This window comes from Sapajus apella, unplaced genomic scaffold (assembly GCF_009761245.1).
Source record: "Sapajus apella isolate SASKATOON/1434 unplaced genomic scaffold, GSC_monkey_1.0 scaffold76, whole genome shotgun sequence".
Taxonomy (NCBI): Eukaryota; Metazoa; Chordata; class Mammalia; order Primates; family Cebidae; genus Sapajus; species Sapajus apella.
Genome location: NW_022437016.1, coordinates 1,577,710 through 1,592,221, shown reverse-complemented (window position 1 = coordinate 1,592,221; position 14,512 = coordinate 1,577,710). Strand labels below are relative to the sequence as shown.

Sequence of the window (14,512 nt, the reverse complement as noted above, 5' to 3'; positions counted from 1 at the left end):
TGTGGACCGTACTCAAATCAACAGAGGGGAGAACATTTTTTGGCAATTTAAAACCCAAGGCCCTGCCGAGGAACTCCCACGTCCTTCTTCCGGGGTATCTTCCTATCTTCCAACCATAAATATTTCCAGAGCACCTCTACTGTGTTGCTCAGCCCCTACTGGGTGCCAAGAAGATAGTAGGTGCTCAACAAATGTGTGTTGAGAATTGAATAAGAGACATGTGACACATGGTCTTTACCCTCACGGGGCTCACAATCTACTGGGAGAAAGAATGTCTACATGTACCCCTGTAATGCACTGCAGATGTGAGGATGTGATGATATCTATTCCCCTTTAGTCCTAGAAAATTGCCTGTCAATGAGAAATTTTCTCAAGAATGTTTTCATCCCCTTGGAGCTGCCCCTTCCTTCTTCAGATAGAGCAACTCTGTCTTTTGTACTTGCAAATGAATTGTGGTTAGTTTTCACCTCCAGCCCAGGGGATTAACTGGGGGACTTTTGATCTTCAGGTATCAATTTGCATCTTAAAGGAAGTATGATCTCATCTGGGCCAGCTCAACATTCCATCCCCCCCCAACCCCTGTCAGTTTAACAGCCCAGCCTGGGGCTGACCAGGGCCTCCTAAGTGGGGCTGAAACAACAAGATCAGCCAGACTGCAAGAGCAGGCAGCGGAAAACTCATTTCCCAAATAAGTCGGTGAAGGTGGGAAAAGGACGTTTGCTTTCTAAACACAGACTGGTCTTCCTCGGATCAGAGAGAATGCCCAAGGTTCTGAGTCTGCAGAGGAGATCCTGGTGGTACCTGGGTCCTGGCTGAAGATTGCAAAGCAAAATGAGTTGAGCACATGCTTGAGAATTAGACAATATCAGGTTCAAGTCCTGATTTTGTCTTCAATCACTTTTGACCTGTGTAATTCTGTACAACTTTTGAAATCTTTCTGGCATTTTTTTTCTTATCTCTGAAGTAAGAATAAAAGACTTAAAACATCTCCAGTATTACCCATCCTGGACAGTTAGTGTGAAAAAAAGCAGGGATGTTTGTTTGATCCAAAAAACTTACCCGCCATTGGCATCATTTATGAAAGCTTAAGCCCTTGGTTTTGTTTGTTTGTTTTTTCACTGCTCTATTTCCTGATATTGACACAAGAACAGAAAACCAAACACCGCATGTTCTCACATAGGTGAGAACAATGAGAACACATGGGTGTTGAACAATGAGAACATGTGGACTCAGGGAGAGGAGCATCACACGCTGGAGGCAGTTGTAGGGGGCTAGGGGAGGGACAGCGGCGGGTGGGGAGGGTGGGGGGTATAATGCGGGGAGAAATGCTGGATATAGTATACACCTAAAGTAAAATAAAAATAAAAATAAAGAAAATAGTGCCTGGTACGTAAAAGGCACTCAATAAATAGATGTAATACAAAGACGTGAATCATCATTTAGTCATAACCATTGTTGATATTTATAATATTTCAATATAATTATATTACCAACTATTCTGCACCGTTCACTTCTTCAGCAAGGTCACAAGAAATGAAAAAGACTTACCAATACAATTGAAGGAAACTTCTTGTCGGCAGAAAAGGGAGCAGCCATCACCATTGATCTTATTCATGTCGTCGCATTCTTCACCTTGGCCTCTGCAGAACAGATATGGAAGAGAAATTTGCCAATTTAGTCTCAAAACCATGGCTGGATATGGAAAAGTCCCTCCCTGGCCCATGAACCTTCAGTAAGACCTTGTGCAAATCCCTTTCTCTGTCTGAGTCTCTGTTTCTTCATCTTCAAAATGAGATTTCTAAAAGATGTAGATTTATAAAATACTTTGCTATTTACCTTGCTTTGTGTTTCTGATGACAAAGTAGAATTCCTGATTCCAACTCATTTTCTGAGATCTCCAGTCATGTAACAAGTCAGATGGGAGTAAGAGATGGAAGAACTAATGAACAAATAAATGGTGTTGCTCCTGCAGTGTCTAGGAAATCTCACTGTCATTTTCTTGTTTCTGATCTTAAATGAGCATATTTGAATGATAACTTGGAGATGCTGTTCCTTTATCACTCCCTGCCTTGATATCCTTCTTATTCTTCCAATATACTTAAAGGTAAAGTTTGTTTTTTTCTTTTTTTCATTCATGCACTCCAGTTTAGTAATCCTTCCATTGAAAAATTTTCCTTTCTTCATTGGGTGTGTCATTTCGTGGCGTCAAGAACTCCACGGGCTGTAGGACAACTCTGTTAAGAATACTAATGCCCCGTTTGTTTTTGTTGGAATCATTTCCATCACCTGAGGATGATTTTGCAAAGGCTGGGATGGGCAGAAAATGAGCAATGATCTTTGAATTGGGCTTAGGTGAGGAGAAGGAGGAGCAAAACCTGAAAGTCTGGATGGGTTATTGCTTTCTGGAAAACTCTCATCCTTTTTAAAACAAAACACTTGGGTTTAGAACCCCATGCCTCACACTAACTGTATAATCTTGACCTCTCGATCTGATCTTTCTGTGATGATTTACATTTAAGTTAATTGAAATGAATTATAACTAAAATTCGAATCCTCAGTCATAGTGGCCACATTTCAAGTATTCAGGAACCACATGTAGACAGCGGCTTCTGTAAGAGCACATTCCCATCGTTGCAGAAAAGTCCATTGAACAGTGCTTCTGTGGATGCTGAACCTCAATTTTCTCATTTGCTGAAATGGAGATAATTAATCCTACTCCTTTGAGTAACTTAAAGTGGCCAGCACTGTGGGTGACACGTAGAAGATGCTCAAGGAATCACAGTCCCCATTCCCACTTGGCCTTGGGAGGTCTCTGCAGTGTGTGACAGCTGTCCCTCCGTCCCCAGAGATCGGCTGGGACCTGTCACAGCATCAAAGAGGCCTTAGACTTTTCCTTTCACCCAAGCAATTAACAGTGGGCAATATTTGTTGCTTTTTTTTTTTTTTTTTTTTTGAGACAGAGTCTCACTCTATCACCAGGCGCCAGGCTGGAGTGCAATGGCACAATCTTGGCTCACTGCAACCTCCGCCTCCCGGGTTCAAGCAACTGTCCTGCCTCAGACTCCCGAGTAGCTGGGACTACAGGCGTGCACCACCACACCCAGCTAATTTTTGTATTTTTAGTAGAGACGGGGTTTCACCATGCTGGCCAGGATGGTCTTGATCTCTTGACCTCGTGATCCGCCCGCCTCGGCCTCCCAAAGTGCTGGGATTACAGGCTTGAGCCACCATGCCCGGCCTGTTTGTTGCTTTTAAGAGGTGTCAGAGTAGCAGGATAACGCCTTGCCATCAATCCTTAAGATGCCTAGGGCATAGCATTGATCTCCAAAGAGCCACCCAAGTCCTCTCTTGTCTGAACACCTATTAGCAAAAAAGAAGTTAGTATTTCTAGCTGGCCTCAGCATTTTCTGGCAGTGGATCTTGCTTGCTGGAAATTGCTGATGACCTTGTGCTTGTAAGCTAATTCATGAGTTGTTTTGGAAAAGACTTAAAAAAAAAAAAAAAACGTGGGCTGGTTCCCTAAGCCACAAAGCTTACTTTCAACTTCCCTTCCATTGCCACCCAAACAGTGTTCTACTGGTTTAAACAAAACATTTGGGTCACAACAAATATCTCCTAGGCATGACAGATCTATCGTTAGATAAAGAGGTTCTGAGAAACCTTATTTGACCTCCAGGGCTGGAGCAGGTCTTCTCTGTGCCCATAGACAACTTGCTCCATCTATCATAGCACTTGTCAAAGTGACTGCCTTTGCCTGTTACTTGAGAGCCCCTTCTAAGATGCTATAATTTGCCAAAGGAAGTGACAGAGTCTTCATCATCCTAGCACCCAGTTTCTGGCACAGTGCCTAGGATATAACAGACAGCATGCAGTCACTCCTTTACTTGTTAGTTTTGCCAGGCTGTCAAATCGCACAGCAATGCAGTGGGGAATCCAGATGAAGCCCTCTGTTCACATGTACGTTCTACATCTTATCGGATGTGGACGCATGAGAAAACCTCTATACAGCTAGTGCTCGACTTACGACCACGATTGGTTCCGACAGACCAGTCGTAACACGATTTGGTCGTAAGTTGACTAGGCTATATGCACACGGAGATGGCAGTGCTGCTGGAAGCTGGTCCGCACTGTCGTACGCCCAGCTGGGCAACGTTTGCGCTGCCAGATGCGGAGCAGTCATGGCTAGCGATTGTGGTCGTAAAGTCGAATGGTCGTAAGTTGCATAGGTTGTAAGTCGATCAATACCTGTAATCTCTTTGTGCATTCATTGTTTATCTGTAAAGTTTTATAATAAGACCGACCTCACATGGCTGTTAGGAGAACTCAAGGAGACAATGTAGCACAGTGCTTCATGTACAGTAGAGGCTCCAAAAGTATGTATAAATATTATTATCATTATCAAAACATTCATCCATTGTCTTCAACCTTACCCTATCCATGAAATGAGAGAAGCTGTTGCTATGGATCATTTAAGACAGCACTCATCTATTAGGGGCCTCACTGAGTGCTGAGTCTTTGTAAATTCTTTTACACATAGAGCAAATTAACTTGCATCATTCCATGAAAAATTCTATTAGCTAAGATGATATTTCTTCTTTTCCCCAAAGTTTTCCTCCCCCACACTTAGGGAAACATCTGTAAGCAAAATTTAGTTTTCAACAAAGTACATCAACCAATATTTTATATCAACAGGTAACTCAACATGTGTTTGATGTTTATGTAAGATACTTATGTAAGATACTTTTACTAAGGTAAAAGTACTTAAAAAACTGTATTAAATTATACTATTTAAAATTAATAATAATAATTATGATACTAATAGTTTTAGATCAGCAAGAATGCTGTCATTTGCAGTGTTTAACCAATGCATCTATGTCTGTTTCCAGCAGGGACAGACTGAGCTGTGGATGAGGCTCCAAATCTGGTGACTTAAAAAAAAAAACTGGGCTATATTAGAAATTCCCAAATCACAATTATGAGTTATCAGGAACAACTGCAAACATTTTCTGGATATTCTTGATATGAAGTTCAATCTTGGACCCACAAATGATGCGGTACTTTCTCCATGGAGAGCCCTCTGCTTAGTTGTTCAATATTTCATCAGACAGCAGCTGTATCAAAAGCTGGAAGTTGATGCATTAATGTAGGAGAGAACAGTGAGAAGTGTCCCTTTCCCCAATTTTGGTGCATTGGAAACTATCTTCTTGTTCTGTTGTTACATGTGAATATGAATCTTAAAAACACACAGCATTGTATGTTAAATAGCTCAAGCAAGTGACAAGCTTTTTTTTCCCCATTTATTTTTGGCTCTTGGGGCAATGTCATCTTTTCAATATGAAAAAAGGCAGCAAGTTCAACACAAAATAGAAATATCAAATGTAGGATGGAACAAAACCAAGTGTGTGTGGGGGAGGCAACAGCAAAAGGAAGATATGAGATGTTGCAAAAAAGATGGAGGAGAGTCCCCCTTGCCTCTGGGAATTAACTCCAACACTGCTGTGGCAGTACACACCATTCCACATAGTCAGGGATGTTCATTTTCAGGGGTAAGAAAAGGTGGGGATTAGGAGGACATTTCTGGAGGCTTAGGGACCAAGGCTGGTATGCTTGAGAAGTCAAATTATTGGCAATCAGCTGATTTGCATTATAATTCAACACTTAAAAACTCTTACACTACTCTTTTCAATCTTAAATATTTTGACAATTTGATTATGAAATTTTAGGTGTAGGACATTTAAGAAATAAATATATGCTCCTGACATATATATATGATGTAAATACATGTTCCTGCTTCAGAAAGCCACTTGAGATTATGCAAATAATTACTTCCCTTATCAGTGCCAATATTTTTCTAATGCCATTTCTTATTTTAAAAACTTGAGTTAGTACCTTTTCATTAACAGTTGGCAAACATTAGTTGTGAAGTGGGGAGTAAAGAGGAATAGAATCTTGTACATACTACTATCTTTTTACACAGCAAGTTTTAAAGATATAATTCACCAGTCACTTGATCATGTTTGCAATATTTCTATTTCCTTTAATGTTAAGTCATGTTCAGAAAGAATACTGCTGGCAAATAACTGATGTCTATGTGGATGAGTATTCATGTGCCAGCTCTTTTCCATTGCATTACTGCATCATCCTTGCTGTATTCCTAGCTGGTCCCTTCATCCCAAAGCAGAGGTTTCTAGTTTACATTATATACCACACAACCATCATAAACAAATTAAATTGTTCTTCCCCTCTAGCTTGGTGTTAGTGATGAGCAGAAAGAAATAGTCATCTAGTGTGTCTCTTTCATATATGTACTACTCCTATGAGCTGATTCATGTTCTGCACATCAGTGGTTTCATCCGACTGTGAAGCAAATTCTTTTTTCATACCACCCCTCCCCTTATAGAAATAGTAATTGCAATTCAATATTGCACAGATATTATGTGACACCCAGCAGTGCTAGTTAATGAAGGAATTTTGCCAATAGCTTGTTTTGCCTTCTCCACACGTAATGTTTATCATTAAATCTGTCAATAGCTTAAAAAGTCTCTTAGCAATAGTGTGACCTGCAAATACATACTTTAGCGATGAGGAACCTAATTTTAGCAATAAGAGACTTAATTTTCAATGATTATTGGCCTTTTCCCCACCTCTAGACGCAAAACTCTCAATTTTGTGCTAGAAACCCTTTTTCCTTATTCTAGAGGAAAAGAGCTTAAAAGCTTACTTATTGAGTTTTAAACAATGTAAAACTCTTGGTGGTTCCTCACCCCTATTTACCAGTTGAATAGCATCTTGTCCTGAGAACAAGAGGATGAATGGACTGAAAATCTGATAAAATCCACACTTACTGATTCATTTGCCTCAGTGTATTCATATTCACATTCAATATTCACTCCAGAGTACTGTTTATTATTTATGGTTTAAACATTATAGTGAGTTCAAATACTTTGCTATTTTTATGAGCCTTTGACCATTTTGTAAATTGTTATATAATATGACATAATAGAAATGACAAATAAATATGCAGTTTTCACAAATGTGAATGGTAACCAGCAAAGAATGTAAAAGTGTTTTAACCTAGATGAACTGTGTTCTGTTAACGGAAGGTGTGCTGTGACGGAAAAAATCAATGGAACCCTTGTAGCACACATAAAGCAATTAAGTACAAGAGTAAATGGTAGTAGGCACATAAGGGTAGTTCTGTCTAAATCATATTACGTAGTTGCAAAATGTATATGTTCAAAACAATAGTCATTGCTTTTCTTCTGAGTTCAACAAATCGTTTGGAGACCAATCCAGAGACTGCTGGGGACCACTAGTAAATCACAGCCCATACATTGAAGAGTAATGTGATAAGCTCTTCTATTCAGCACCCTGACCATCTCTTGACCTAATCCTAATCCGCATGCCTCCTCCTCTTCTTTCTTTAATTAGATCTACTTACTTCTGTATAATGCCATCGCCACAGTACCCACTTCCATGGATGTATGTGACAGCAGGTGATGGCTGACTCTCTTCGGTTCCTGAAATAGTTATGACCCAATACTGGTACACATCGCCAAGATTTAGATCCCTAGAAAATACAAAGAAGACATAGTTATACAATTACAACACTGGGCAGACAAGGAAAAGATGGAAAATTGATCCCCTGGAGTGCATTCTATCAGTCTTGCTCATTTTTGAAATCAAATGCACATTTAGTTATCTAATACTTTTTATTGTCTACTATGCTTACATCAGTCAACTAACTATAATGGACTACACTAAAATATATGGTAATAACTAGCCTCAGTTGACTGATAACTGGGTATGTTAGCAGGTTTTTTTTTTTTTTTCTTTAATTTAACCTATATAGCAATCCTGTTAGAAAAGTATCAGATGGCAAATGACTAAAAATGAAGATGTTTGGGAGGAACCATCCAAGAGAAACAAATACAAACAAAAGCACAGAGGTGGGAAAGCACCACATCAGATTCTCAGGGCATTATCTGATTATGTTTCCTCATTTGAAGACCAGAGGAGAAACTCCATGACACGTGAGCAAACCCTTTTCCGATGCTGCATGTGCAGTGACTCTCTGCCTCCCTGCCACTTGCTTCTCCCTATTTCTTTTACTCTTGACAGTAATAATAATAGCAGCATCCATTAATAGAATAAATAGAATACAGAGTCTTAGGCTAAACACTTTTCATAAATTTCTTATTCGAAAATCAAAACCACCCTCTATGGCTGCTAGTATTTTCATGTTGATTTTACAGATGGTGAATGTAAGGCACACAAAGATTAAGCAACATGCTTACAATCATATGCTATTAAGCGATATCCTATATTCTGCCTATCTTAACCCTATTTTAGGTCTGTTTTAATAACCTCACCCCTTTCTAAGTCAAGCCATGTCCTGGAATCGCAACTCCAAGGACTGGTTCCTGCCAGATTTCCAACTTGCTTAGATTATCTCTCCTCTGACCTAAAGACCTCCCAGTATCTGCTTTGACTTCCTCACAAACAAACCACCACGTGAATACGGCTACTGCCAATTAACCTCCAAGGCAAATATATGTTCATGTCAATTCCACATGACTACATCTTCCTCCCTATTTCCTTTTTGACCATTTTCAAATGAAGATGTTATTCCCGTCTTTCATCTACCTCTGCATCAATTATTTATTTATTTTTTGAATAATAAAAATGTACCATGGGAAAAAACACAAAATGATAATGAAGAGAATTCCTATCAGATTCCAGAGTTGGGGGGGATTTCATAAACAAAAGGATGATGTCAAAAAATCTTAAGTTCTCCTGCCCATCTGTTATTTCAGCTGCTGTTAGGGCTTGGGCTGTTTGGATAAGGCCAACAAGATAACAGGTGCAGGGGTGACGGACAGAGAATGTCTTCAGACTCTCAATGCAATAATGAGTTGGAGTTTGTGAGCATTGAAGGACTCTGGGAAAGAACACAACTTTCCTGAGAATGTCGGATGTATTACCCCAAAGGGAGTTTGTTTTTGCAGCGCTGGAACTACTAATATTGTGGGCAGACTAAAAATCCCTGGAGATTTAGTGCTCTGCCAACAATGATGAAACAGGTGGACATACAAAGATCCTGAGCGATTTTTATGCATGAATAATCGTTGTTTTGTAAACCTCGAATCCTAATTTGTTGATAGAATTATAGGGTTTATAATTCTAAAACTGAAGTGGGGTAGAGAAAAAAGTAATAATCCCAGGAGATACACAAAGGCACATGATAAATATGACACACATTCTATTATGTGTTCATTATGTTCTAAAATATGGAGGCATGTTTTATATTTTTTAAATGGCCACATTATGATATAAAATAAAAAATTTTCTTCAGACTATATCCCAGTTCATTGGGGCTGTACGGTCATTGACTAAGTAGATGGGGGTAGTTCTGTGGAAAAACATCAGTATGAAAAGGCACTTCTCTATGTTGCGTTTTTCACTTGTGGCATGTGTCACAAATGATTTGTGGCTGATAGTATGTAAGGTGGCTGGCTAATATTTGTGAATGTTTTCCTCCTCGCTCCACTTTGTCTTCTCTCCACGTCTCTTCCTCCTCCTTTTCCTCAATAAACATCAACATAGAGAAAAGGAAACATGTGTTTCTGTCCCGGCTGCATCAATTATTAGCCAGAAAGCCATGGGCCAGTGTTTTACCTTTCTGAGCCTATTTCAAATCAGTCATATACCTGGCATCACAGCGTTTGTCTGCAGATTAAGTGTGAGAACACCTATAAAGCACATATGCGCCCAGCCTATGATAAACATTTAATAAATGTTAATCCATCACAATTTTAATGGTTAATTATCAACATTCCTGTCCACTGAATTTATGCTATGGTCCCCTTACTAGAAGAGCAAGAGTGACAAATAACTAATATAACCTTGGTTAGGCAAAACCATGAAGATGAAGATGTGTGCATGGCTTGATGAAAAATATCTTCTCTACTACTTCACTTGGCTGGGACACCCCCAGTGCCTGGCAGCTTGCTCTCTTTCCTGGTGACCCATTCCAGCTTCTGAAAATTCTGGATCCCAGAAGGCTTCTCTTTACCCTGGAGCAAAATCTGCTTCCCTGTAACTTCCACCCACTGACCTCCTTCTTATCCACTAACATCACATTTGATCAGTACAGAAACCTTAATAACCTTCCTTCTAGGTGTGTGTGTGTGGTTCATATTTCATTGTTTCCAGAAGCCTAAGCAGCTCTTTGAGGCAGGTGTTGTTATCCCAAGTTTTCAGATAGAAAAACAGAAGCCCAAGTCACTCCCCTAAGTTAAAAGATGGGGACAGGCCAGGCGCGGTGGCTCAAGCCTGTAATCCCAGCACTTTGGGAGGCCGAGGCGGGTGGATCACGAGGTCAAGAGATCGAGACCATCCTGGTCAACATGGTGAAAACCCATCTCTACGAAAACTACAAAAAACCAGCTGGGCATGGTAATCCCAGCTACTTAGCAGGCTGAGGCAGGAGAATTGCCTGAACCCAGGAGGCGGAGGTTGCGGTGAGCCGAGATCGCGCCATTGCACTCCAGCCTGGGTAACATGAGTGAAACTCCGTCTCAAAGAAAAAAAAAAAAAAAGATGGGGACAGTGGGATAGGTACAACAGTTACTAAAAAGATTATGTTTTTCCACAGAAAAATTCCTATGATAAAACTATATTTTACCCAACTTAAAGTCAGAGTTAATGTTAAATGAGGGCTCTTTTCTCAAGAACCTAGGTAGAATAGATTTTTTTTTTTTTTTTTGAGACGGAGTTTCGCTCTTGTTACCCAGGCTGGAGTGCAATGGCGCGATCTCGGCTCACCGCAACCTCCGCCTCCTGGGTTCAGGCAATTCTCCTGCCTCAGCCTCCTGAGTAGCTGGGACTACAGGCACGCACCACCATGCCCAGCTAATTTTTTGTATTTTTAGTAGAGACAGGGTTTCACCATGTTGACCAGGATGGTCTCGATCTCTTGACCTCGTGATCCACCCGCCTCGGCCTCCCAAAGTGCTGGGATTACAGGTTTGAGCCACCGCGCCCGGCCAGATTTCTTTCAGAAGGATAAGCTAGTGGCTTCTGAAGGCTTTGCTGGAGGTTAGAACCTATTTCATTGTTGGTCTAAAAGTAGGACATTTTTGTCAAGTTGCTCCTTTCAGCTGCTCCTAAAGCCATCTGGAAAGTCTTGTGCTATCACTTGAACTCCTTCCCCTCCTGTGCCTTCTACATTCAGACAGACCCTATGCCCTCTCAATTCTCCCCACCCAGAAGTTTCCACGTCATCCTTTCTTCATCTCTCCTCTAGCCTATATTTTCAGTCTTGATGGCTGAAGCAGTCCCTGGCTTAACATCCTGCCTCAAGCATATCTCGTTTCCAGTCTTGCCAACATCATCAGAATATTCTTAAATTTAGAGTCACTCTCCAGCTCGAAATCTTTTCATTTAGTGCAGTGACAGGAGCTTGCTACCGAGCTGAAACTTCCAATTGACTCTTTCTTTGGAACTAAAATTTTAGCAGTTCATCTGAGATGTGATTATTTTGGCAACTTCTGATTTCTTTCATAGAATTTTGAATGCCACTTGAAGGTTTTTCCTTTTAAGCTTCAACCATCATTAGTAGTAAATCATCAAGGCTCCCTCTGATTATTTCACGTTTGTAGCTAATATATTTAAATGTGATGGAATTGTTTGCCTATTTTGAAGCATTGTTTTGTGGAATCTTTGCATACACACACACACACACACACACATGCATGTGTGTGTGTGTATATATATATATATATATATATGCAAAGACAGTCTTGCTCTGTCACCCAGGCAGAAGTCATAGCTCACTGCAGCCTCAAACTCCCAGGCTCAACTAATCCTCCCACCTCAGCCTCCCGAGCAGCTGGGACTATAGGTGTGCACCACCACAGTGGCTAATTTTTAAAATATATTTTGTAGACATGGGTCTCACTAAGTTGCCCAGGCTGATGTAGAACACCTGAGCTCAAGTGATCCTCCCCTCTTCGCATCCCAAAGTGCTGGGATTACAGGTATGCCTGGACCTCATGCTTTTTAAAAAAAAATAAAATAAAATACCTTTTTCTACATTTAGTCACCATTATTTAACACATATCACCAATGGCATACACAATAGAGTTGTATTTCTGATAATTAGAAACAAAAATGTTGGCATTTCTGGTTAATATAATCTCAGTATTCTGCCTCAGAAATTCATATTGATGGTAAATGTGTATCGAATTTGGAGAACAACTTACACTAAAATTTAATTGGATTATGAAATCATTATCTAAAATATTAATATATACATATGGAGGCTAAGCATCTTATGATTTAAGCTTAAATATGCATTTAAAATGCATAAAGTATATTGGTATGCAGTTAATATGATAGGTCAATTAAAACCTATCTGAAATCTACAGACAAGTCATGTGATTTTGGGGGGCTCTGTTTCTCTGTCTTTTAATTATGATGTATGATTCTTGTCCCATGCCACTGTGAGGGTCAAATAAGAAATACAAAAGTTATATAGGACGAAGGGGAGAGAAAGCCTCATTTACCCTACGGAAACATCACATTTTGCTTCTTCCAGAAAATCCTTTTTGAGCTCCTTAAATATTCATTATTGATCCTATTGTTTCTATATAATAGCATTCATTTATTATGGTCTACCCCTTCAAATAGTCTCTATAACTGAACTGCGTTATGCTTCTAGGCCAGGCGTGGTGGCTTACTCCTATAATCCCAGCACTTTGGGAGGCCGAGATGGGTAGATCACAGGTCAAGAGTTCCAGACCAGCCTGGCCAATATGGTGAAACCCCGTCTCTATTAAAAATGCAAAAATTAGCCAGGAATGGTGGCAGGCACCTGTAGTCCCAGTTACTCTGGAGGCTGAGGCAGGAGAATTGCTTGAACCCAGGAGGCAGAGGTTGCAGTGAGCTGAGATTGCACCACTATGCTCCAGCCTGGGTGGCAGAGCAAGATTCTGTCTCAAAACAAAACAAAACAACAAACAAAAAACGACAAACAAAAAAACCTGTGTTACACTTCTTTAAAACCCCATCTTCTGGGATAAAAAGAGTAATCATAGTTTCTATTTGTTACCTACCTATTATATGCTAGGCACTATGTCTCATACTCTGTATGTACAATTTTTTTTTTTATTATTAAATTAGCTAATACAGGGTAAGAAATGTGACACTTTGGGAGGCTGCGGCAGGTGGAATTCAAGACCAGCCTGGGCAACATGGAAAAACCCTGACTCTACAGAAAATACAAAAATTAGCTGGACATGAAGGTGTGTGCCTGTGGTCCCAGCTACCCAGGAGGCTGAGGTGGGAGGATCACCTGAGCCTGGGAGGCTGACACTACAGTGAGCCATGATTGCACCACTGCACTCCAGCCTGGGTGACAGAATGAGATCCTGTCTCAAGAAAAAACATAAAAAATGTAAGAAACTTAAAACAATGCTTAATATATAATAAACATTCAATAATCTTAGCTAACATTTGTCTGAATGTTTTATGTTATATTGATATTTATTTTGGTGATTTAGTGGGAGGCTTGGCTTTGATGTACACAGGCATGTAGATAGGGCTGTATGAGAGAATATTTAACAACATCTCAAAAGCCCAACACAGGAGTTTCTAGCAAATGACTTAAAGACCCAGAGACGATCTAACAAACTGGGGCCTGTGGAAGTGTGAGCTCGTTAGGACTGAGTGAGGGAGCTATTTGTACAGCATCACGATCCTAGGGAGCAACGGAGAAGAACAAGGAGCTGAGATGTTTTACATCTTTCCTAATCAGAGAGCCCTGGAAGACAGTATCTAAAAAATTATCTCTAATGATGACTCTGACGTTGCTCAGATTCAGCTGGAATTACAGTCGATTAGAACCAAAGCCTTTAACAATGCTAACTGCTGTCCAGACGGGAGAGAAGAAAACATCAAAGGAAGACTCACTACTAGTGAAGGTTCCCAGGCTTAGCGTGTTAGAAAACCATCTTCCTCCTTCTCTAAGCAGACAACAGATCTCCTGTGATCTATGTTGTCAAGCTTGGAGATGTTTTCCAAGTCTTTGCAAGCCCTTGAAATCTTCAGTTTTCTCAAAGCCACTCTTCCCAGGGTGTTCTCCACGTGCTGTGTGGATTTGGGCCAAAGGACAGTGGATCCTGACTGAAATGGTGCTGGAGGAACACTGTCCTTCCCACAGTAACCGGGAGAGGATCCCAGCTACAAGCCATCTCCTCCTTGGCCACTTCTCTTTACAAAACGATTTAACACCCAGAGGCTGGGGGTGCCCAGAAATAGCTCTGAATCTTTGGTGAGAGGTTTTCAGAGCCGAGAAATTACTGGAACATCTCCTACTGCTGTTCTTTGGACCTTTGGTGCTAATCACACTTCTAATGAATGACTCTTCCTAGCTTTTTGCCCAAGAAGTGTGACTTTAAAATCCAGATAATTACTGCAGAGGACAGGCTCAGAGTCAAGCAAATTTGGA

At 40.4% G+C, this 14,512-nt stretch overlaps 1 protein-coding gene across 1 annotated transcript in view; it reads right to left on the bottom strand.

The window, feature by feature from the left end:
* Positions 1-14,512, bottom strand: part of PAPPA (pappalysin 1) — a 255,070-nt gene that overhangs the window by 125,160 nt on the left and 115,398 nt on the right. The window contains exons 8-9 of the mRNA XM_032251598.1: positions 7,442-7,570; positions 1,549-1,640 (exon numbers count right to left, since the gene is read on the bottom strand). Of these exons, the coding sequence (XP_032107489.1) occupies positions 1,549-1,640; positions 7,442-7,570 (221 nt within the window). The remainder of the gene's footprint in view (positions 1-1,548; positions 1,641-7,441; positions 7,571-14,512) is intronic.